This window comes from Ornithorhynchus anatinus, chromosome 10 (assembly GCF_004115215.2).
Source record: "Ornithorhynchus anatinus isolate Pmale09 chromosome 10, mOrnAna1.pri.v4, whole genome shotgun sequence".
NCBI classification, from domain to species: Eukaryota; Metazoa; Chordata; class Mammalia; order Monotremata; family Ornithorhynchidae; genus Ornithorhynchus; species Ornithorhynchus anatinus.
Genome location: NC_041737.1, coordinates 10,061,200 through 10,085,970, shown reverse-complemented (window position 1 = coordinate 10,085,970; position 24,771 = coordinate 10,061,200). Strand labels below are relative to the sequence as shown.

At 52.6% G+C, this 24,771-nt stretch overlaps 1 protein-coding gene across 2 annotated transcripts in view; it reads left to right on the top strand.

Moving 5' to 3' along the window:
- FRAS1 (Fraser extracellular matrix complex subunit 1) overlaps positions 1-21,197 on the top strand; it is a 156,294-nt gene extending 135,097 nt beyond the window's left edge. For both annotated transcript variants that reach the window (XM_029073328.1, XM_029073326.1), the window contains exons 65-75: positions 918-1,150; positions 2,206-2,366; positions 3,960-4,177; positions 8,817-8,967; positions 9,292-9,399; positions 11,025-11,184; positions 12,234-12,350; positions 12,895-13,061; positions 15,142-15,347; positions 16,192-16,338; positions 18,437-21,197. In XM_029073328.1, the coding sequence (XP_028929161.1) occupies positions 918-1,150; positions 2,206-2,366; positions 3,960-4,177; positions 8,817-8,967; positions 9,292-9,399; positions 11,025-11,184; positions 12,234-12,350; positions 12,895-13,061; positions 15,142-15,347; positions 16,192-16,338; positions 18,437-19,006 (2,238 nt within the window). In that variant the 3' untranslated portion in view covers positions 19,007-21,197. The remainder of the gene's footprint in view (positions 1-917; positions 1,151-2,205; positions 2,367-3,959; positions 4,178-8,816; positions 8,968-9,291; positions 9,400-11,024; positions 11,185-12,233; positions 12,351-12,894; positions 13,062-15,141; positions 15,348-16,191; positions 16,339-18,436) is intronic.
- The last annotated feature ends 3,574 nt before the right edge of the window (positions 21,198-24,771 follow it).

The window sequence follows — 24,771 nt, the reverse complement described above, 5'->3', positions numbered from 1 at the left end:
TTCCTCTCCTCTTTCCTGTACAACCGGGTCTCCTTCCTCGGGGCTCTTCCATCCCTCCGCTCCAGGCCTCCGCTCGTTGGAGGGAGAGGGGAAAGACTCCGCGGTCTGTGGCCTGTGGGGTCAGAGGGCGCGAGCGAGCCCCCCAGCTGCGGTCTGGATCACTGAGTCACGCCGGTCTCACCGGGGAACGGTGTAGATTGTCGGAAAGGCCCAGCCCCGATGTTAGCCTGCAGCCCGACCACGGCCTGACGTTCAGCCTCTGAGTGCCTGGAGCTTGTCGGATGCCTCCAAGCCACACAGCCCATAACCCGACGCCCTCTCCCTCCCAACCCAGCCCTGATCATGCCGAGAGATCCAGGGGCGAGGGGCCGGGCACTCCGGGGAATAAGACCAAGTGGCACTGGCCATTCAGTCCATGGTATTTAGTGAGCACTGTACTAAGTGTTTGGGAGAGTGCAAAATAACAGTATAACAGACACATTCCCTGCCCATAGTGACTTACGATCTAGAGGACTGGACGATGTGGACAGAGTGGACAGGGCTTCCAGGTGCGGGTTCCCGCCTTGGTGTCAGTAAGCGCTTCTGCCGCCGTAGCCGCATTGAGCAGAGGTGGGAAGGGGTGAAGGATAGCTGTGCCATTCACACCCATACACACAAGATCTCCCCAGAGGGCCGGAGTCATTTGGATCGTAAGCTTGTTGTGGGCAGGGAGTGTGTCTGTTTATTGTTAGATTGTACTCTCCCAAGTGCTTAGTACGGTGCTTTGCACCCAGTAAGTACTCAAAAAATACGACCGAATGAATAAATGAATTTGGAGACTCCCCTGGGGGTTCCGGGGCACCCGGGACCCTTGGAAGGCCTCGGGGAGGGAGCTGCCCCCCTAGTATGGGTCGAGCGAAAGCGACCGTTCTCCCCAGGTCCTGGACAGCATCTACTTCAGCCGGCGCTTCCACGTGCGCTGCGTGGCCAAGGCCGTGGACAGGGCGGGCCACGTGGGGACTCCCCTGAGGAGCCCCGCCGTCACCATAGGGACCGACGGCACCCTCTGCCACACCCCGGTGGTGGCCGGCACCGCCAGGGGCTTCCAGGCCCAGTCCTTCATCGCGACTCTGAAATACCTGGACGTCAAACACAAGGAACATCCAAACAGGTCTGACTGGGACCACCTGGGGACGGGGACGGGGATGCCGTGGCTCTGGGGAAGCCAGGCCTACTGCCTTGGCATTCAGGGGGGTGCAGAGCGTTGGCAGGAAAGGTGCCCCACACCCGGGGAGGATAGAATAACCTGGGTAGAACATCCCTCTGGGTGGAAGTGCCTGGGTATGGTATCTGTCAATAAACTATTGAGTACTTATTTGCAGAGCACTGTACTGAGCGCTTGGGAGCAGCGTGACTTAGTGGAAAGAGCCCGGGCTTGGTAGTCAGAAGATGTGGGTTCTAATCCCGGCCCCGCCACTTGTCTGCTGTGTGACCTCGGGCCAGTCACTTAACTTCTCTGTACCTCACCTCAACTGCAAAATGGGGATTAAAAGTGTGAGCCCCATGAGAGACAACCTGATTACCTTGATTCTACCCCAGGGCTTAGAATAGTATTTGGCACACAGTAAGCGCTTAACAAATACCATAAATATTAGTATTTTTATCATTACAATATAACAGAATTAGCAGACATGTTCCCTGCCCATAATGAGCTCACAGTCTAGAGGGGGAGACAGATGTTAATGCGAATAAGTCCGTAATTGACACTATATAATTTAAAGATATGTACATGAGTGCTGTGGTGGTAGTAATGGTGATATTCATTCAATCATATCTCTTGAGTGCTTACCGTGTGCAAAGCACTGTACTAAGCACTTGGGAGAGTACACTGCAACAGCAGACATATTTCTTGTCCACAGCGAGCTCCAAGTCTAGAGGGGGAGACAGACTTAATATATATAAATCCAACAATAAATAGCGATAGTGGTAGTATGAATCAAGCCATCGTACTTAGTGAGCGCTCACTGTGTGTGCTGTACTAAGTGCTTGGGAGGGTACGATGCAAGAGAGTAGGAATAGGCAGCTGCGGTTCCTAAAGAAGGTGCTTCTGGGTCAGCTCTTAGCACAGTGCTCCACACACAGTGGGCGCTCCGTAAATACGGCCGATGGAGGGGGCCGGGCTCCGGCAGGGATCGGTGACCCGAATGTTGACTCCTTCGTTGCCAGGATCCACATCTCCGTGCAGATCCCCCACCAGGACGGGATGCTGCCTCTCATCTCCACGATGCCCCTGCACAATTTGCACTTCCTGTTGTCCGAGTCCATCTACCGGCACCAGCACGTCTGCTCCAACCTCAACACCGCCCGAGACCCGAAGGGCACCTCTGGTGAGCAGAGGGGTCTTGGTCTGCCCGGCCAGGCGTCCCACAGCCCGCACCCCACCCTCGAGCGCCCCGGATGTCCACCTTGCCCCCGCTTCGAATTAGGCCTGGGTCCCGAGGTCCCCACCTGCTCAAGGCCTGCTCCCGAAGCCTGGGTGCCCCAGACTTTAAGGGGTTTGACTGAACGTGGTTTCCCTTTCCCTCCCTGTCCCGCTGGGATAAATACCTCCCTCCCCTCTCTCTACCCCCTCGCCCGGAGAACCAGCCTCCGCCATCCTCAGACCTGGCGCAAAGCAGATTTAACGTCACAGAGAGCGTCACCTTTCTGAAGAGTGACCTTAAGGAGAGTGGGACTCAGGTGGGACCCTGCTCAGTGATAATAATTATGGGGCGTGTTAAGCTCTTACTATGTGCCAAGGACTGTCCTAAGCACTGGGATGGATGCCAGTCAGTCAGGTGGACATAGTTCCTGTCCCACATGGGGCTTATACTCTTAATCCCCATTTTACAGATGAGGTAACTGAGACCCAGAGAAGTGAAGTGACTTGCCCACGGTCACACAGCAGATGCACGGCAGAGCCGGGATTAGAACCCAGGGCCTTCTGACTCCCAGACCTGTGATTTTGAGACTGTGAGCCCCACGTGGGGCAGGGATGGTGTCCAACTCGATTTGCTCGACACCGAAATCAAATTTTGGTGAATCGTGCTCACCGAAAAAAGACCAAAAATCATTTGATCCAGTGATTAGATCAGATATCTAATCATTATATTAGATAGTGATTAGCTACCACTATCTAGTATCTAGATAGTGCTTAGTATGGGACCTGGCACATAGTAAGCACTTAACAGATACCATCATAATACTTATTATCCACTAAGCCAAAGCAGGGTCACACCAGAGAACCGCTGGAGTCGGATGGCTTTCCGGAGGGCTCCAGGGTGGGTGTGAACAGCTTGTTTTATTAATGATGAAAATCAGCACCACCAGGCGCTTTGGCAGTGAAGCAGCACGGTGTAGGACACAGAGCACCAACCTGGGAGTCAGAAGGTCATGAGTTCTAATCCCCGCTCCACCACTTGTCTGCTGTATGACCATGGGCAAATCACTTCACTTCTCTGTGCCTCAGTTACTTCATCTGTAAAACGGGATTGAGACTGAGCCCCAAATGGTACTGGAACTGTGTCCAACTGAATTTGTTTGTATCGGGCACATAGTAAGCGCTTAGCAAATTCCACAGTTATTATTATTAGCGTCTCTAGTCCGGTGCCCAGGGCTGAGGACAGGCCTGACGTTGGGCGGGGCGAGCCCCTGGCCCCCGCTCCCAGGGGCCGTGCGGTCTCCCTTGTGTGGTCGGATCATTCATTTGTCCATTCATTCGTATTTATTGAGCGTTTACCGTGTGCAGAGCACTCTACTAAGCGCTTGGGAGAGTACAGTATAACAACAAACAGACACATTCCCTGCCCACAACGAGCTCACAGCCTAGAGGTGGCCCTCCGCTCTCTCCGCTCGGCGTGCGGCCTCAGCGGGGAGCCCCCGGGGTCCCGTCCGACCCCGACCGGTCAAGCAGCCTCGGGGACGCGGCTCTCCTCCCTCAGAAGCAGGATTCCTGGGCGAGGGGATGACCGGCAGCGGCCTGGCCCTGGGCCCGGGCTACGACCGGCCCTATCAGTTCGACCCCAGCGTACGGGAGCCCAAGACCATCCAGCTGTACAAGCACCTGAACCTCAAGACCTGCACCTGGACCTTCGATGCCTACTACGACATGACGGAGCTGATCGACGTCTGCGGCGGCTCCGTCACTGCCGACTTCCAGGTGGGTCCGCCGCTTCCTCTATCCCCTGCCCCGCCTCCTGCCTCGGGCCAGGGGCCATCCCGGAGACTGGGCCACCAGTGACCAGTTCAGAAGCCCCCAAGAGAACAATAATAATACTAATAATGGTGTTTGTTCATTCATTCGTCCACTCATTCGATCATATTATTATTAATAATAATAATAACGTTGGTATTTGTTAAGCTCTTACTATGTCCTGAGCACTGGGGTAGATGCAGGGTGATCAGGTCGTCCCACGTGGTGCTCACAGTCTTAATCCCCATTTTACAGATGAGGGAACCGAGGCACCGAGAAGTCAAGTGATTTGCCCAAAGTCACACAGCTGACAGATGGCGGAGCTGGGATTAGAACCCATGACCTCTGACTCCTAAGCCTGGGCTCTTTCCACTGAGCTTTCTGTGTGCAGAGCATGTGCTAAGCGCTTGGGAAAGTACAATACAATAAACAGTGACATTCCCCGCCTACAAAAAGTGCAAACTATATGCCAAGCACGGGGCCGAACACTGGAGTAGATACAGAACAGTGCCTTTTTCCCCTCGCAAGGCTCAAAATCTATAGGGGAGAGAAAAGCAGTGCTGCCTAGTGGCTAGAGCACAGGTCTGGGAGTCAGGAAACCTGGGTTTTAATCCCATCTCTTCCACTTTAGGCAAGTTCCTCAAATTTGATTTTATTGATTCTCTTGATTCTCTGTTGCTATTGCTATTGTTCTTGTCTGTCCGTCTCATTCATTCAATAGTATTTATTGAGCGCTTACTATGTGCCGAGCACTGTACTAAGTGCTTGGAATGTACAAGTCGGCAACAGATAGAGACAGTCCCCGCCCTTTGACGGGCTTACCGTCTAATCGGGGGAGACGGGCAGACAAGAACAATGGCAATAAATAGAGTCAAGGGGAAGAACATCTCATAAAAACAATGGCAAATAAATCGCCCGATTAGACTGTAAGACCGTCAAAGGGCAGGGACTGTCTCTATCTGTTACCTATTTGTACGTTCCAAGCGCTTAGTACAGTGCTCTGCACGTAGTAAGCGCTCAATAAATACTACTGAATGAATGAAAAATTTCTTTGAGTCTCAGATTCCCCATCTGTAAATGGGGATTAAATGCCTGTTCTCTCTCCTACTTAGCTTTGGAGCCCCATGCGGGACAGGGACTGTATCTAACGTGGTTATCGCGTACCTATATCAGTGCTTAGTACAGTGCTCGGCACATAGTAAGAGTTTAACGAATACTACCATTATTAATATTATTATTAGAATAAGTATTTAAATACCTACTTTCCTTGATAAATAGCTGTTTAGGGAAGCAGCGTGGCATAGTGGATAGAATATGGGCCCGGGAGTCAGAAGGACCCGGATCCTAATCCCGGCTCTGCCACTTGTCTGCTGTGTGACCTTGGGCAAGTCATTTCACTTCAACGTGCCTCAGTTCCCTCATCTGTAATAATGGGGATTAAGAGTGTGAGCCCCAGGTGGTACAGGGACTGGGTCCAACCTGATTAGCTTATATCTACCCCAGGACTTAGCACAGTGCCTGGCACATATGAAGCGCTAAATACCATTTTAAAAAAAGGATTCACTTCTGCTTCCAGCCCACACCCTGGTTGCAGAGTGTGTTCTCCCCCAGTTGGGGAGAATTTAGGGGAGCTGACCCCAGCCTGGAGTGCTTCCCCCAATATCAGTAATGGTTAGAGCCTGAGCCTGGGAGTCAGAAGGTCATGGGTTCTAATCCAGGCTCCGCCATTTGTCTGCTGAGGGATCTTGGGCAAGGCCTTTCAAGCAGAGTGGCTTTAGTGGAAAGAGCATGGGCTTAGGAGTCAGAAGAGATGTGTTCTAATCCTGGCTCAGCCCCTTGTCAGCTATGTGACTTTGGGCCAATCTCTTAACTTCTTTGTGCCTCAGTTACTTCATCTGTAAAACGGGGATTAAGATTGGGAGCCCCACATAGGGCAACCTGATTACCTTGTATCTTCCTCAGCGCTTAGAACAGTGTTTGGCGCATAGTGAGCACTTAACAAATACCATCATTAGTGTTATTATTATTATTCTCAGGGCCTCAGTTATCTCATCTCTAAAATAGGGGTAGAGACTGTGAGCCCCATGTGGGACAGGGACTGTGTCCAACACTATTTGCTTATATCCATCCCAGCGTTTAGTACGGTGCCTGGCACATAGCACTTAAATACCACAATTATTATTATTGTTGTTATTATAATAATAATAATAATAATGTTGGTATTTGTTAAGCGCTTACTATGTGCCGAGCACTGTTCTAAGCGCTGGGGTAAACACAGGGGAATCAGGTTGTCCCACGTGGGGCTCACACTTAATCCCCATTTTACAGATGAGGGAACTGAGGCACAGAGAAGTTAAGTGACTTGCCCACAGTCACACAGCTGACAAGTGGCAGAGCTGGGATTTGAACTCATGAGCCCTGACTCCAAAGCCCATGCTCTTTCCACTGCGCCACGCTGCTTCTCTGCAGCGTGCTGTCTTCTGCCTAGTGTCTTTCTGTCCTTTCCCCTGTGATTGCCTGTACCCCATCACCTTCTGCTGACTGAACTGGAGAATAATAATAATAATAATGTTGGCTTACTATGTGCAAAGCACTGTTCTAAGCGCTGGGGGATACAAGGTGATCAAGTTGTCCCACATGGGGCTCACAGTTTTAATCCCCATTTTACAAATGAGGTAACTGAGGCCCAGAGAAGCGAAGTGACTTGCCCAAAGTCACACAACTGGCAAGCGGCAGAGCTGGGATTCAAACCCATGACCTCTGCCTCCCAAGCCCGGGCTCTTCCCACTGAGCCATGCTGCAGTCACCCACCTAACCTCTTTGCTGTAGCAGTAATAGCTGGAGGGATTCTGGGCTACATTTTTCTTTTTCTTAAAGGATTATTTGTTAAGCACTTACTCTGTGTCAAACACCTTTCTAAGCGCTGGGGTAGGTACAATTTAATTAGGTAGGACTCGGTCCCCGTCCCCTATGGGACTCGCGGTCTAAGGAGGGGAGAGAACAGGCATTATACTTTCCAAGTGCTTAGTACAGTGCTCTGCACACAGTAAGTATGGCTCAATGGAAAGAGCATGGACTTGGGAGTCAGGGGTCATGGGTTTGAATCCCAGCTCTGCCACTTGTCAGCTGTGTGACTGCAGGCAATTCACTTAACTTCTCTGTGTCTCAGCTACCTCTCTGTAAAATGGGGATTAACTGTGAGCCTCACGTGGGACAACCTGTATCTACCCCGGTGCTTAGAACAGTGCTCTGCACATAGTAAGTGCTTAACAAATACCAACATTATTATTATTAAGTGCTCAATAAATGCGATTGAATGATCGAATGTATAAGGTGTCGAATCCCTATTTTGCGGTTGAAGAAACCGAGGCACAGAGAAGTTAAGTGACTTGCCCAAGGTCACACAGCGAGCAATTGGCAGAGCATGGATTAGGACTCAGTTCCTCCGACTCCCACGCCTGTGCTCTTTTCCACTCGGCAACCCTGCTTCAGGCTATGAATGATAATTAATGATTATGGCATCTGTTAAGGGCTTACTTTGGCCAAGCACTGTCTTATTTTGGCCGATCACTGTTCTATGTGCTAGGATAAGCAAGGTAATCAAGTCGGACCCAGTCCCTATCCCACATGGGGCTCACAGTCTCAATCCCCATTTTACAAATGAGGTAGCTGAGGCACTGAGAAGTTAAGTGACTTGTCCAAGGTCATGCAGCAGACGAGTGGTGGAGCCGGGATTAGAACTCATGTCATCTGACTCCCAAGCCCGTGTTCTTGCCACTAGACCGTGCTGCTTCAGTGTCCTTCTTCCCCCCAGCCCCGGCCACTGGCTGGGGCTCAACATCTTTAAACAGCCGCAGGCCTGGCTCCCAGCGTGGCAGCCCGGCTCCCCGGCCCTGAGAAATGACCTCTAATCCCCCCAGCCCCTCTCTCCCAAGAAAAGGATGGCACAAGGGCTTGAGAGCGGCTGAAAGGTATTTCCCGATGGAACAGCCTTCTCTGGCCAAGTTGACCTTCCTGCGATGCTCCAGATAATTTGGCAAAAAAATCCTGATTAAATTAGGTAATTGGGGGTGTATTGCCCCAGTAACATCAATTAATCTAGCAATCATTTATTGAGAGCCTGCTGCGTGCACAGCATCCTACTAGGTGCTTGGGAGAGTACATTGCAACAGAGTTGGTAGACACGTTCCCTGCCCACAACGAGCTTACAGTCTAGAGGGGGAGACAGAACAATACAATGGAATTGGTGGACTCCCAGTCCCGTGCTCTTTCCACTAGGCCCTGCTGCTTCTTGGTGGCCATCCAGCCCGGGAACTCTGCCCCGCCACAGGGGTGGCTGTGAGCTGAGCTGGTGGGCCGGACACCAACCCCTTGGCAAAAAGCCTCAGCCCCCTGCCCAACCTCCCTCGGAGAGCGAGACCTCCCCTCTCCTGACGGGTCGGGTGTGCTCGGCAGGTGTGACTCCTCTCAGTCCTTCCTGACAGTGTATGTGCCCCTGAGCTGGTGGTGTGGGCACCAACCCATGTGGAAAAACCTCGGCTCCCTTCCTAGCCTCCCTCGGGGAAGGAGACCTCCCCTCCCCTGACAATCCCGGTTTGCCCGGCAGGTGCGAGACTCCGCTCAGTCTTTCCTGACCGTGCACGTTCCCCTCCACGTGTCTTACATCTACGTGACGGCCCCGCGGGGCTGGGCATCCCTGGAGCACCACACGGAGATGGAATTTTCCTTTTTCTACGACACCGTTCTCTGGAGGACAGGTATTTGAACCCTCTCATTTGGTTACGGAGAAGCTCCCCTCACCTTGCCCGAGTACGGCTTTGCCCCCGAGCACACCGAGCCGGTGGTCTCTTGTTCTAGCTGGGTTTTTAGCAGCGGATCCCTGGTCGTCCCGGGCCTCCGGTTTTGCATCCAGACACAGTTCTGGGTCGGAGCGATCGCTCAGTGATTTAAAATTTGGAGTTGGGATCTATTTCCTGCACACTGAAAGGACTTTTGCCAGGAGGAGAAATTTAGAGAGGAAGAGAGGGTGCGGACTTTGAAATCTTTGGCACACCTGGACCTGGACACTTCTGCTTCCTTAGGAATTCAGACGGACAGCGTGCTCTCCGCCCGGCTCCAGATCGTACGCATCTATATCCGAGAGGATGGCCGTCTGGTCATCGAGTTCAAGACCCACGCCAAGTTCCGAGGTAACCTCCTCTCACCCTTGCCAAGGAAGGCCCCGTTGGGCCCGTCGACGTCAAGTTCGAAACCATCCAAACACTCAAGCCTACGGATGGGCTAATTGAATGCGTCCATTAAGGATTTACATTTTCATCCATTACACCAATTTATGTTTTTGGGAACTGTTACATTTTTTCCCAAAAAAATGTTCATCATTACCTAGTTCCAAGCTGGTCCTAGTTTGGTCAAACTGGTCCAAATTGTTCTAGGGACAACAGGGTTGTCTCCTCCAAGGGCAATAGACAAGAGGGAATGAGTTGGATTGCAGTAGGAAGGATTCATGGTAGAACTGAGGAAGAGCTTCCTGACCGTTCGGATTGGAAGCTTTCTAGTTCACATCGCCGAGGTTGCTGGTGGCGACTTTTTCTGAGGAGATATTTTAGGAAGTGGGTCGGTGGCTTTCTGTCTAGGATGGTTTGTGGACAGTCATTCCAGAGGCAGGAGAATTGCATAGTCGATGTCATGAGATGCCTTCCCACCCCATGACTCACTCTTTCTTTTCCCCCTCCCAGCCTGCCTGTGGGCAGGGAACGTGTCTATCCACTCTGTTATACTGTACTCTCCCAAGCGCTTAGTACAGAGTTGGTAGAAACATTCCCTGCCCCCGACGAGCTTGCAGTCTAGAGAAACCATCTGGGTGCCCGCTCCAGTTCCTCAGACTTTAATGCCCCAGACCCAACAGCACAACCCCAGTTTGTCTGAATTCTCGCAGTGGCTTCAGTGCCCGGGTCCACACTCAATCCGAATTGACCTGGAGTAAGTTTTCTGTTTTAATGGTATTTGGTAGGCGCTTACTATGTGTCAAGCATCATTCTAATCGCAGGGGTAGATAGAAATTAATGGGGCCAGATACAGTCCCTGTACCACCTGGGGCTCACAGTCTAGGAGGGAGAAGAGGAATGGAATCCCCGTTTTACAGATGAGGAAACCGAGGCACAGAGAAGATAAATGACCAAGGTCACCCAGAAGGCAGATGACAGAACCGGGATTAGAATCCACACCCTCTGTCTCCCCCGGACCATGCTGCTTATCAATCCGCCACTTGTCCGCTGTGTGACAGTGGGCAAGTCACTTAACTTTTCTGTGCCTCATTGACCTCATCTGTAAAATGGGGATTAACTGTGAGTCTCACGTGGGACAACCTGATTACCCTGTATCTACCCCAGCGCTTAGAACCGTACTCTGCACGTAGTAAGCGCTTAACAAATACCAACGTTATTATTATTATCAATCGATTGCATTTGAGTGCTTACTGTGTGCAGAAAGCACTGTACTAAGTGCTTGGGAATTGTCTCAAAGCTGGATGCCCGTGGGCTCTTCCATTAAGAAGAAGAATGAGGAAGGCCTCATGGCAAGAGCATGGGCTTGGGAGTCAGAGGACATGGGTTCTAATCCCTTCTCCACCACGTGTCTGCCGTGAGATCTTGGGCAAGTCACTTCCCTTCTCTGTGCTTCAGCTACCTCATCTGTAAAATGGGGACGAAGACTGTGAGCCCACTGGAACAGGGACTGTCTCCAACTCGATTACCTTGTATCTCTCCCGGCGCTTATCGCATAGCGAGCGCTTAACAAGTATCACAATTACCCTCAGGACATTTTGTCATGGAGCACCACACCCTGCCCGATGTCAAGTCGTTCCTGATGGCGCCGGACCACCTCGGGGGCATGGAGTTTGCGCTGCAGCTTCTGTGGAGCGCCCAGACTTTCGATTCTCCCTCTCAGCTCTGGAGAGCCACCAGCTCTTACAACAGGTGACAGAGGCCCCGAGGGCTGGGGAGTGGGCAGGGGAGGCCACTAAGGGAGTAGGGGCTGGGGAGGGCAGGATGGAGCAGTATTCAGAACAGCCCAAGCCCAGGGTCATCACCAATTATATTTATTCAGCGCTTACTGTGTGCAGAGCACTGTATTAAGCGCATGGGAGGGCTCACGGTGATTCCAAGGGCGTTTCTCCCCCCCGCCCTGGAAGACCAGCTGGGCCTCTCAAAGTCCCTCTCCGGCACCCCGAAAGCATCAGGGCTGGGGCAGCAAAGGCAGCGTGGCTTAATGGATAGAGCACAGACCCGGGAGTCAGAAAGATCTGGGTTCTAATTCCGTCTCTACCCCATGTCTGCTGCGTGACCTTGGACAGGTCACTTCCCTTCTCTGGGCCTCACTTACCTCGTTTATAAAGTGGAGATTAGGAGTGTGAACCCCACGGGGATAGGGACTGCGTCCAATCTCATTAACTCTCATTAACCCCAGTGCTTAGAACAGTGTTTGGCACATAGTAAGTGCTTAACAAGTACTACGGTTATCAGGATTTATTATTATCATTTCCATCGACTCGCTGCATGAGTGCGGAACCGCCCCTGCCTGTTGGACCCTCGCGGTTGCCTGGACGACGTGGGTGGGGGAGTGGGGAAGTAGGGGACTGGTCAAAGAGAGACCCCAGTATCCCCCATCGTGCTCTGCGAGGGGTGGGATCCCGGACCAGGCGTCAGCTCCCCGACCCCACTTTGTTCTGCTCCCTAACGGTGCCAAGCTCTCAGAATTTCCACTAGCCCAAAGCGGGCCGTATTGGTCGTGTTGAGCCTTTTCCGCGCTCTCCCTTCCCGGTTAACTCCAGCCCTCCCTGCCGATCCAGCCGTGGGAGAGGGGCCGGCCGCGTTGTGTAAACTCTGGGTGACCCCGATGTGGGGATGGTCAAGGGTCTGCCCCACGGCCACCCTCCCACCCATAGCCAGTGCCCAGGCCCCGTCCTTCGTGGAGGGGAAATGGTCCCGGCCCTAAAGCCACCACGGCTTCCTGTTTCTGTCCGCAGGAAGGACTACTCCGGGGAGTACACCATCTTCCTAATTCCGTGCACGGTGCAGCCCACCCAGCCGTGGATCGACCCGGGAGACAAGCCCCTGGCCTGCACCGCCCATGCTCCAGAAAGGTGGGCACCACCCGCCTGCCCTGTGTCCCTTTTAGCGGAGAAGCAGGGTGGCCTAGTGGATGGAGCACGGGCCTGGGATCCCAGAAGGACCTGGCTTCTAGTCCCGGGTCTGCCTCCCGTGTGCTCTCCGGCCTTGGGCAAGTCACTTCATTTCTCTGCGCCTCAGTTACTTCATCTGTCAAATGAGGATTTGTTGCCGAATTGTACGTTCCAAGTGCTCAGTACAGCGCTCTGCACATAGTAAGCACTCAATAAATACTATTAAATGAACGAATGAAGACTCTGAGCCTCATGTGGGACAGGGATCCTGTCCAACCCAATTTACGTGTATCCAACCCCGTGCTTAGTGCAGTGCCTGGCACATAGTAAGCGCTTAACAAATACCATGATTATTATTATTATTGTTATTATTAGCAGCCCCCAGTTCAGGGCCTGGGACCTTTTGGGGGCTGTTCCTGTTCCCGCCCCGGCCACCCTTCTTCCCGCCAATTACCCGATGGATCCCACGGCTCTCTGATCCGGCTCTCCTCTCTCCCTCCCCTAGGTTCTTGATCCCCATCGCCTTCCAGCAGACCAGCCGCCCGGTCCCCGTGGTCTACTCACTAAACACCGAGTTCCAACTGTGCAACAACGAGAAAGTCTTTCTGATGGATCCCAGCACGCCGGACATGTCCCTGGCAGAGATGGACTACAAGGGCGCCTTCTCCAAGGGTGAGACCCTACCTCCTTCAGCCGGGGGGAGGCCCGGCCCCTTCTGGACACGAGGCCCTGCCTCCCCCATCGATCAGTGCTATTTATTGAGCGCTTCTGAGAGCAGAGCACTGTAGTAGGTGGTTGGGAGAGTACAGTATGGCAATAGAATAGAATTGGTAGGAAGGTTCCTTTCCCACCACGAGCTTACAGCTTAGAGGAATCTCCCAGAAGTAAGACCGCATCTCCTCTGACGGCGAGATCTCGCCTTCTCAGCGGGGAGGCCCGGCCTCCTCCGGAGTTGATTCCTTCACTCATCCAATCATATTTATTGAGTGCTTACTTTGTGCGGAGCACTGTACTGAGCAATGGAGTGAGTACAGTAGAACAGTAAACAGACACATTCCCTGCCCACAGTGAGCTCACAGTCTAGGGGGGAGACCAATACCAATATAAATAAAGTACAGATAGGTGTTGGTGAAGTTGATGATGATGATGAGAAGCAGCGTGGCTCAGTGGAAAGAGCACGGGCTTGGGAGTCAGAGGTCATGGGTTTGAATCCCGGCTCGGCCCCTTGTCAGCTGTGTGACTGTGGGCAAGTCACTTAACTTCTCTGTGCTTCAGTTCCCTCATCTGTAAAATGGGGATTAAGACTGTGAGCCTCACGTGGGATAACCTGATTACCCTGTATCTACCGCAGCGCGTACAGCAGTGCTCTACACATAGTAAGCACTTAACAAATACCAACATTATTATTATTATTTGTTAAGCACTTAATACGTCCCAAGCACTGTTCTAAGCGCTGGAGTAGATACAAAGTAATCAGGTCGACCCACGTGCGGCTTACAGTCTTCATCCCCATTTTACCCAGGAGGTAACTGAGGCCCAGAGAAGTGAAATGACTTGCTCGAGGTCCCACAGCTGGCAAGTGGCGGAGCTGGGATTAGAACCCACGTCCTCCGACTCCCAAGCCTGGGCTTTATCCACTAACCCACGCTGCGTAAGTCCTGTGGGGCTGGGAAGAACCCACCTCCTCAGGGGTGAGGCCCAACCTTGTTTTGCTGTGAGAGACCTTGAGAAAATGCCCGCCGCACCGCCCTGTGGAGCTGGGGGCAGAGGAGCCAGGAGAGCTGGTTTTCTCCTTCTGGTTTCTTCTCCCTCCGGTTTCCTCTCCTCCCGTTCTCGGCTGCTGCTCCCCCCCGTCCACTCTCTTCGCAGCCCGAGGTCCGCCCCAGTAAGAGCTGACCTGAAAGTGAGTCTATGGTTCTGGACCCCTGGGGTCACAGGACTTTTGGAGGGAGACAAGAGACCCAGTTTCTATAGCTAGCCTCCGACCAGATGCCAGGGTCACGCCTCTGCCCCTCTAAACTGACAGCTCAATGTGGGCAGGGAATGCGTCTGTTATATTGTAATAATGATAATGATGGTATTTGTTAAGCGCTTACTATGTGCCAGGCACCATACTAAGCGCCGGGGAGGATACATGCTAATCCTTCTACAAAGCCTTTATCAGTCCGGCCATCATCAAGGCCAAGAGAAGCAGCATGGCCTAGTGGCAAGAGCACTAACTTGGGAGTCAGAGGACGCGGGTTCTAATCCCAGATGGGTCTGGCCTGCAGACCCAAGTTGTCCCACGTGGGGACGCTTGTCTCCTCCGTGACCTTGGGCAAGTCACTTCACTTCCTTGGGCCTCAGTTACCTCATCTGGAAAATGGGAATTAAGACTGGGAGCCCCACGTGGGGCAACCTGATGACCTGGTATCTACCCCAGTTCTTAGAATAGTGCTTGGCACCTAGTAAGTGCTTGGCACATAGAAAGTGCAAGTACTTTCATTATTATTATTATTATTATTATTATTCTTAAAGGCCTAATGCTCAGATTATTATTATGGCATCATTATGGTATTTGATAAGCACTTACTATGTACCAGCCACTGAACTAAGCACTGGGGTGGATATAAGGAAATCAGTTGGACACAGTCCCGGTTCCAGGCACCCTCCCGCATTACACACTGGGACCGCACTGGGCACCCCCACGACCCCCTCCCCACCCTGTGCCTGAGCCCCTCCCCGGCTCCCTCTTCCTTCGCACCGTCTGCAGGCCAGACCCTGTATGGCCGCGTGCTGTGGAATCCGGAGCAGAACCTCAACTCGGCCTACCGCCTGCAGCTGGAGAAAGTCTACCTGTGCACCGGCAAGGACGGCCACGTGCCTTTCTTCGACCCCATGGGCACCGTCTACAACGAAGGGCCCCAGTATGGATGCATCCAGCCCAACAAGCACCTCAAACACAGGTTCCTGCTCCTGGTACGTCGCTACGACTCACGGGCAAGCTGCCCCTCGCCACAGTCCCCGAGGCTCAGTTTTCCCCCTGAGGGAGGATGGGGAGCCAAGGGTTCCGGCGGCTCTCCGTTATTATTTTTATGGTATTTGTAAAGCGCTCGCTATGTGCCCGGCACTGGGCTGAGCGCTGGGGTAGATACAAGCTAATCAGGGAATAACGTTAATAATGATGGTATGATGGTATTTGTTAAGCACTTACTCTGTGCCAGGCACCGTTCTAAGAGCTGGGATATATACAAGGTAATCAGATTGTCCCACGTGAGGCTCACAGTCTTAAACCTCGTTTTCCAGATGAGGTAACTGAGGCACAGAGAGGTTAAGCGGCTTGCCCATGGTCACACAGCGGACAAATGGTGGAGCCAGGTTTAGAACCCATGTCCTGTGACTCCCGAGCCCGTGCTCTTTCCGTTAAACCACACTGAGCATTGGGTCTTTAGCCAGAAGCAACGCAGAGGCTGAAGTTGTAGCATCCGTCCACCTGCCGGAGCCTAGCTCTTCCTGGGAGCCAACCAATCGATTGTATTTACTGAGCGCTTACTGTCTGCGGAGCACTGAACGGTCTTAATCCCCATTTTTACAGATGAGGTAACTGAGGCACAGAGAAGTAAAGTGAGTTTCCCAAAGTCACAGAGCAGACAAGTGACAGAGCCGGCGTGAGAACCCAGGTCCTTCTGACTCCCGGGCTCGGGCTCTGACCACTAGACCATACTGCTTCGTTGTTCCGGTGGTTCGGGTGCTGTGTGTGTGTGTGTGTGTGTTTCTGTCTGTCCGTGGTGTCATCTCCCCGCCTCCTTGCCCTCCTTCCCAGGACCGCAGCCAGCCCGAGGTGACCGACAAGTACTTTCACGACGTGCCTTTCGATGCCCACTTTGCTTCCGACCTGGCCGACTTCCACCTGGTCAGCAGCATGCCGGGCGTGGACGGATTTACTCTGAAAGTCGACGCTCTTTATAAGGTGAGTTCCCTCAGAGGGCCGGAGCTGCAGCCTGAAGATCTCGTAAGCGTCCCCTGCCCCATGACTATCGACCCCTCCGGATTCCGGGGGTCTTCAATGACTTGCCTCCCCACCCCTCCAGATTCCGGGGGTCTTCAATGGCTTGAGACCTCTAGGCCTCCCTGCAGGCCCGGGAATTTTGTTTTCATTCATTCAATCATTCATTCAATCGTATTTATTGAGTGCTTACTATGTGCTGAGCACTATACTAAACGCTTGGGAGAATTCGCTCTCCAACCGGCCAACCGGCAGCCAGCCAACTGTGGCACTGTGACATCAACATCTTTGTAACGATAATAATAATGGTGATTGTGATATTTGCTACGGGCTTATTATATGCCAATCACTGTGTTAAACACTTGGGTAATTGATACAATAATAAAAATAAAATAATAATGATATTTGTTAAGCGCTTCCTATGTGCTAGGCACTGTTCTAAGCGCTGGGGTTGCTAAGATAATTGGATTGGACACAGTCCCTATCCCACATAGGGCTCACAGTCTTAATCCCAATTTTAAGGCTGAGGTAACTGAAGGTCAGTGAAGTGAAGTGACTTGACCAAAGTCACGCAGCGAAAACGTGACAGAGCTGGGATTAGAACCCAGGTCGTTCTGACTCCCAGGCCTGTGCTCTGTCCACTAGGCCACGTTGCTTCTCTAGAATGCAAGCAAATCAGACGCAGTCCCTGTCCTACATGGGGCTCACAAGCTATGGAGGAAGAATAGGCATTTGATCTTGGAATAAAGGAGTAATCGATCCATGCTATTTAATGTGTGCTTGCTGTGCAGAGCAGTTGCCCAGCAGGAGCTAACAGTCTAGAGAGGAAAACAGACTTTAAAATAAATTGTAGCCAAGAACATAAGTGCTGAGGAGCTGAAAGTGGGGTGAATATCAAGTGATTAAAGGGTACAGACTCAAGTGCATGGGAGATGCAGAAGGGAGAGAGATTAGGGAAAAATGAGAGCTTAGTCGGAGAAGCCCTCTTGGAAGAGGTGGTGTGTGAATAAGGATTTGAAGGTGGTAGGACTGGTCATCTGTTGTATATGAGCGGGGAGGGAGTTCCAGGCCAGAGGGACGATGCGAGCGAGGGTTTGGCGGAGAGATGAATGAGATGGAGGTACAGTGAGTAGGTCGGCGTTTGGCGAGCAAAGGATGCAGTCTGGGTTGGAGGAGGAAATGAGCAAGGTGAGGTGGGAGGGAGGGAACTGATTGAGAGCTTTAATGAAAGCCAATGGTAAGGAGTTTCTCTTTGACACACAGGTGATGGGCAACCACTCGAGCTTCTTAAGGAGTGGGGAGACGTGAACTGAACTATTTTTTAAAAAATGATCTGGTCATCACAGTGAAGCGAGGTTTGGAGTGGGGAGAGACAGGAAGCCAAGAGGTACTAGAAACCAAGCTGCCTGATTCCGAGCTCTTGCCCCAAAGAGAAGTAGTGTGGCTTAGTGGGAAGAGCCCGGGCTTGGGAGTCAGAGGACGTGGGTTCTAATCCCGGTTCCACCCCTTGTCTGCTGTGTGACCTTGGTCAAGCCACTTCACTTCTCTGTGCCACAGTTACCTCATCTGTAAAATGGGAATTAAGACTGTGGACCCCATGTGGGACAACCTGATTAACTTGTAACTATCCCAGTGCTTAGAACGGTGGTTGGCACATAGCAAGCGCTTAGCAAATCGTTTTTATTAGTTATAATTATTATTATTATTGCCCCTAGAAGATGACGTGGACTTCTCTGTAGACTGTAAGCTCGTTGTGGGCTTACAGTCTCTTTATTGTTCTACTGGACTCTCCTAAGTGCTTACTACAGTGTTCTTATGTGCTCAATAAATACGAGTGAATGAATACTACAGGCTTCTGTTGGAGCGGATTTCCACCTTGCCCTTACAGCGACACCTGATTCCCCCACACCCAGAAGACGGGATGCCCGGTAGCCCTGTGCCGCTTGGTTTCCGTCTCCTGCCGGTGGAAACGGGCCATCCCCCGCTGCCCGGAAACGTTGCCCCCCGCCCACCTCCGCGCCCGCCCAGCGACCCTCTGTTGCTCTGTTTCTGTCTCCCGCAGGTGGAGGCGGGCCACCAGTGGTACCTCCAGGTGATCTACATCATCGGCCCCGACAGCGTCTCGGGACCCCGTACGCAGCGCTCTTTCACCGCCCCTCTGAGGCGCAGTCGCAGGGACCTGCTGGACGACTCCCTGGTCTACGACAACGAGGGGGACCAGGTGAAGAACGGCACCAACATGAAGGCCCTGAGCCTGGACGGGCCGGAGGCCGGGGTGGCCTCCGCCACGGCCCGGACCGGGGCCTCGGTCGGCAGCGCCCTGGCGGCTGCCCTGCTGCTGCTGCTGCTGCTGCTCGGGGGGTGCTGTCTCGCCAAGAGGTGCCGGAGACCCAGGAGGAAGGGGCCGGAGGGGCCCGGCCCGGAGGACTACCCCTTGAACAGCAAGATGGACGTGCCCAAGCGGAACCCGGACCCGGGGGAGAAGAACGCCGGCCGGCAGTTCTGCACCGTGCGGAACGTCAATCTCTTACGGGAAAATGAGGCCGTCTACAAGGTCAGAGGCGTCAAGGTCAAGCAAGTGAACCTGGAAGTCAAGGTTCATAATAACCTACACGACGGGACGGAAGTTTGAGGATGCGTGCGTGCCCGCGTCTTCTTTTTTTTCATCTTTTTATAAATGGTAAAAAAAAAAAGTAATAATAATAGGAAAAAAAAAATCACAGGTATTTTTATAATCTTCCAGAAGAAGGGAAAACGCGGCTTGGAGAGCGCTACCTCACCGAACCAAGACCCCCGCCCTGGGTCGGGCTTCCCTGCTGACCTTCACGTTTGCCCTCGCGATCGCCGTGGCCCGGAAGGTTGCCGTGGAAGACCGGAGCCCGCGGGTTCAGGGGGGCCGAGGACAATAGCAGCCAGCCCGCCGGGGGATCCGAAATCCATCAGGACTGGATCCCATTCCGTGCCCTTCCTTGGTTCCGAGTCCAGGGGTCCAGGTTCGCTGGCACACACGTTTCCGGCCTAGTCTAGTCAATCAACCTCATCATCTCTTAGCGCCACTGGCACCGCAGGGGATGGACAGAAATCTTCATCCTCTGGAGCTTTTCCCAAAGAACCCAAGATTGAGATTGACTGCGCTTTCCCACAGTCGACCTAGTGAAGCACCCTCTGACTCCCTTCCCGCAGCCCGGCAGGTGACAGGGGAGGTTTGAAAGTGGAACGATTCAGCCTCCGAGCTCATTTGAAAGCCAGTGCGGCCCCAGGGTTCGGTTCCTGACCCCCGCATCAACGAATACCCCTGCTTCCCATCACAGCCTGACCCTGGACACGGCTGTCATAGTCTCTCCAGGGAAGCGGTCGTGACCGTGGGCGCGCTTGCCTTACCTGCGAAAGATCCTTGCGTCTTGGCTTGTGTGCAGCGGGGCCAGGGTGACCTGCCGGCCAGGTTACTTGGCCTGGAAGACTCCCCGCTGCCCTGAGCTCCACTTTTGCCGACGGAGGAATCGCCAGGCCTGGCTCACCAGAGTTTTGACAAAACACGCCCTGTCCTTCCTGTGAAGAGTTAATTAGGGCAAAGCCAAAGTCATATTCTGACTCTGGCAGTCTTGCCTTGCGCAGAGCACTGTACTAAACGCTTTAGGACACTCCAAAGACTGTAAGCTCATCTGAACAGGTAACGTGAATGCCAATTCTGTCATAGTGTACTCTCCCAAGAGCTTAATACAATGCCCTGGGCATATAGTAAGCACTCAAATACCATTGATTGATTGAGTGAGGGTATGATTTAATTGCTGGACACAATCCTTTCACTCAAGGAGTTTTCAGTCTGGGGGGGAAGAAAGACACTAAAATAAATTACACCTTAGGGGAATATAAGGATAAAAGCACAAGTGCTGTGGGGATGGAGGTGATTACTAAGATCTTGGGGGGGTGAGGGGGATGACGAATAAGTGCTCGGGTGAGGCAGAAGCCGGGGCAAATAGGGTGGAGAGCTTTGAGTCCCAATCAGCGAAGACTTTCTGGAGGATCTCTTTACTGGGTCCCAACGTCTACTGGAAGAGCGAATTCTTCCTCACAATTAGACATTCACAATCAAGTCCGCAATCCGAGCTTCGAAAATGAGGCTGTGGGCTAGCAGCTTAATCGCGCTATGGTCGTGGGGTGCTCAACGGTCGTGTCCCCGACGTTAAGCGAACCCTGGCTGGGAGGGGCCGGTGTCTGGACATGGAGTGAAGGCCCCCGCACCCGGACTTGGTCCTAGGAAATGCTGCCAGCAGAGAATTGGGAAGTACAAACTTTGGCCGGCCTTGGACATCTCTCAAGCGCTTAGTACAGTGCTCTGCACACAGTACGCCCTCCGTGATTGATCAGGGACCTGGGATAAGGCACATTTAAAACTTTATAGTTTGGTTTTTTTCTTGTGTGTTTCATGGCTTGCTTTGAAGTGTAAGGAGAATGTGTTTGCTCTGCCTATGGGAAGAAAAAACAAATAAAGCAAATGAGTGGCGGGGGCTTTCGATGGGAGCTTCCTGGGTTGGGGGGCTTGCTGGGGAAGGGGCGGGGAGGGCAGTACAGGACTATTTTGGAAGGTCTTCAGTCTGAGGGGAACACACAGAATCCACCCTCCCCATTTAACCGTTCCTCTGTGTATTTCACTCCCTGCTGTGGAAGGGAGTGATTCTTGGTGCTGACAGCCACTGGCTGGAATTCCCCCATTTTCTTTTTATATGTCAAACGCCAGTTCACGCGTCCTTGCCTTCTGACTCGGCCAACTGCACAAGCCACGATTCAGATTTTTACTAATAAAGCACATCGTTTGCTCTCTGTGGCTCTTTTTTTTTCTTTCATTTAACCCCAGGGTTTAAATAAAATACAGCAAACCGGTTTCGGGTTTGGAGGGATGGAGTTCTGACAGAGTGTCCTTGGAAAGCAGACTCAGAAAATAGCCCCCCACTCCCACCTCACCCCTGCTTCCTTTCTTTTAAGACCAAAGCAAGAAACCGATTAAGCTTGTCTCAAATCCCCAGGGAGTCCCGCCTGCCACCCCTGGCTGCCACTGATTGGAGCAGCGTGGCTTAGCGGACACGCTGACAATGGAGTCAGAAGGACCTGGGTTCTACTCCCAGCTCTGCCACTTATCTGCTGTGTGACCTTGGTCAAGTCACTCATGATGTAGTGGGAGTCAGGAGGTCATGAGTTTTATTCCCGACGCCACTACTTGTCTGCTGTGTGACTTCGGGCAAGCCAATTCACTTCTCTAGGCCTCAATTCCCTCATCTGTAAAACGGGGATTGAGACTGCACATAGCAAGCACTTAACAAATACCATTATCATTATTATTATTATTCTCCGGGCCTCAGTTACCCTATCCCTAAAATGGGGATTGAGACTGTGAGCCCCATGTGGGACAGGGACTGTGTCCAACCTGATTTGCTTGTATCGACCCCAATGCTTGGTCCAGTTTGTCATGCATAGTAAGAGCTTCACAAATGCTATATAAACAAAAATAGAGATTCAGCGTGGCTTGGAGGATAGAGCACAGGCCGGGGAGTCAGAAGTCCTGGCTCTGCCACGTGACTGCTGTGTGACCATGGGCAAGTCACTTCACTTCTCTGTGCCTCAGTCACCTCGCCTGTTAAGTGGGGACAATAATAATAATACCAGTGGCATTTATTAAGCGCTTACTATGTGTCGAGTATTGTTCTTAGCTCTGGTAGATACAACCTCAGCTGGTAGATAGCCGCTAAGCTGGTAAGAGTGTAAGCCCCATGTGAGACACGGACTGTGTCCAACCTGATTAACTCGTATCTACCCCAGGGCTTACAACAGTGCTTGGCACATAGTAAGCACTTAATAAGTACGATAGTTATAAAAACCAAAATAGGAACAAAACCTAACCCTGGGCAGGAGTCTGGTTGCTAAGAAGGACGGATTCCCCAGTTGCTGCATCTTCCTCCAGGTCCACACGATGGCAGGGTTGGGGGAAAACAGAGGCGGCCTTCGCCTGGGCAGGATCCTGATTTAGTTAGGCGGGAGAGGAAACAGGAGAAAACCCCAGAATTAACCTACCCCCTCCTTCCCTCCCTCCCGCTGACCTTCCCTGGGGTATAGGATGCCCACTGGTCCGGTTTTATACAGGATAGACTGATTTTCTGAGGGCCTATCCAGGGAATGTGTCTGTTTATTAAAAATAGTAACTGCTAAGAGCTTATTATGTGCCGAGCATACTAAGGGCTGGGGTGGAATACAAGCATATCGAGTGGGGCACAGTCCCTGTCCCACGTGGGGCTCGCAGTCTCGATCTCCATTTTACAATTAAGGTAACTGAGGCCCAGAGAATAAAAATAATAATAATGATGGATTTGGTTAAACACTTATTATTTGCCAAGCCCTGTTCTAAGCACTGGGGTAGACACAAGGTAATCAGGTTGTCCCATGTGGGGCTCACAGTCTTGATCTCCATTTTATAGATGAGGGGACTGAAGCACAGGGAAGTTAAGTGACTTGCCCAAGGTCACACAGCAGACAAGGACAGAGCCAAGACTAGAACCCAGGACCTTCTGACTCCTATTGTCCTCTCCCAAGGGCTTAGTACTGTGCTCTGCACACAGTAAGCGCCCAATAAATGCCTTTGACTGACTGCATGGACACAAGGCCCGTCGTGGCCATGAGGAGAGCCGCGGCCCGCCATGAGGAGAGGCTCAGATTGGCCCGGAGGAGACCCCGAGGAGAGCTCTGAGAAGAGACCTGGCGCAGCCCCAAGGGGAGCACCTGTCCGGCTCCGAGGAAAGCCCGGGTCTAGCCCTTAGTCAACCTCTCGTCCGTCCCTGAGGAGGCCGAGAGGAGAGCCCAGAGGAGAGCCACGGCCCCCCTCCGAAGAGAGCCCTGTCCCGGCTGCGTGGGAGACCTCAAGGGCAACCCCGTCCCAGCCCCGAGGAGAGCCTTTCCGTGTTGTGGGAGACACCCAGTTCCAGGACCCCGCCTCACGGAGATGCCTTTTCTAGGCACGGGTGTCCGGAGAAACAGCCTAGGCCGATGGAGGTAGGCCACAGAGGAGGAGGACGGTCAGTTGGCCAAACTGAAAAACAGAAGTCAACCGGGAACGATAGGAGCCCGGGCGGCCGGGCCTCCGGGGAGTTGCAGAGGTAGACCAGCAGGGCTGGCCGGCAGCCAGAACCCCTCTCTCCAGCTGGAGGCAGGGAGGCGGTGGGAAGCAGCGGAGCAGGCCGGCGGTTCCTCCCCGCCCCTGCCCCCCTCGGAAACAGGGCAGCGGCTTTCCTGGAAGGGCAAGCCCTAAAACCGCTGTGCTGAGCTCTGAGGGGGAGCCAGGCCGACCTCAGACTCTGGCCTCTGGGTCCCTTCCTGTCCAGAGCTTCCTGCCTGCTGTTTGCTCCACAGAGAGGAAAGCCCCTTCCCACCCCTGCCTTCAGCTCCAGTTGGCAAGAGCAGAGTTTTCTCTCCGCGCCGTACATCGCTTTTGGGGTTATCAGCTTCTCTCTGACCCCAACTCCCTGTGATTCCCTCGTCCTGTTCCCTCTTCCCCTCTCTGTTGGTCCCTCCTCCGGAGGGAGAGGGAAGAGGTCAGAGGTCAGGGAGAGGAGGAAGACAATCCAAAGCCTGGATTTCGGCTCCAGGATCTGCTGACACCTCTGCCCCCTCTTCCTCCACCCTGCCCTGCCCTATTTTTATTGAAAAAGTTTTTCCCTGTAGATGTTCCTTATAATTTAAAGTGCTTATAGCTCACAGGCTGTCACACAGTAGATGATAATAATGGCAATGATGCACAAAAATACTTTTGTGGGAATTGACAGGACCTATACAACAGCAAGATTAAATCAACGATGCCTATATTAACCAGGGATGTCAACAAGGTGTACGAAGGTGTTTACAGAGAAAAATACTGGACATGAAGGTGTCCAGTGGTGTTGGAGTACTGGAGAGTGGACAAGGTAGGTGGGGTTTGAGGTATGGTACGAGGTATGGGTTTTGAGAAGCAGCGTGGCTCAGTGGAAAGAGCACGGGCTTTGGAGTCAGAGGTCATGGGTTCGAATCCCGGCTCGGCCACTTGTCAGCTGTGTGACTGTGGGCAAGTCACTTCACTTCTCTGTGCCTCAGTTACCTCATCTGTAAAATGGGGATTAAGACTGGGAGCCCCACGTGGGACAACCTGATTCCCCTGTGTCTACCCCAGTGCTTAGAACAGTGCTCTGCACATAGTAAGCGCTTAACAAATACCAACATTATTATTATTATTTTGAGGTTAACACTCCCGTCACCCCCATCCTGGCTTTAAGACTAATTTTTTCCCCTTTTCCCTGCAGGTCCTGTGAACTTCCCCAACCTTCCATGTCCCGAACCTGCCTCCAACCATTCACCAGCATCCCATAGCCACCCCCACCT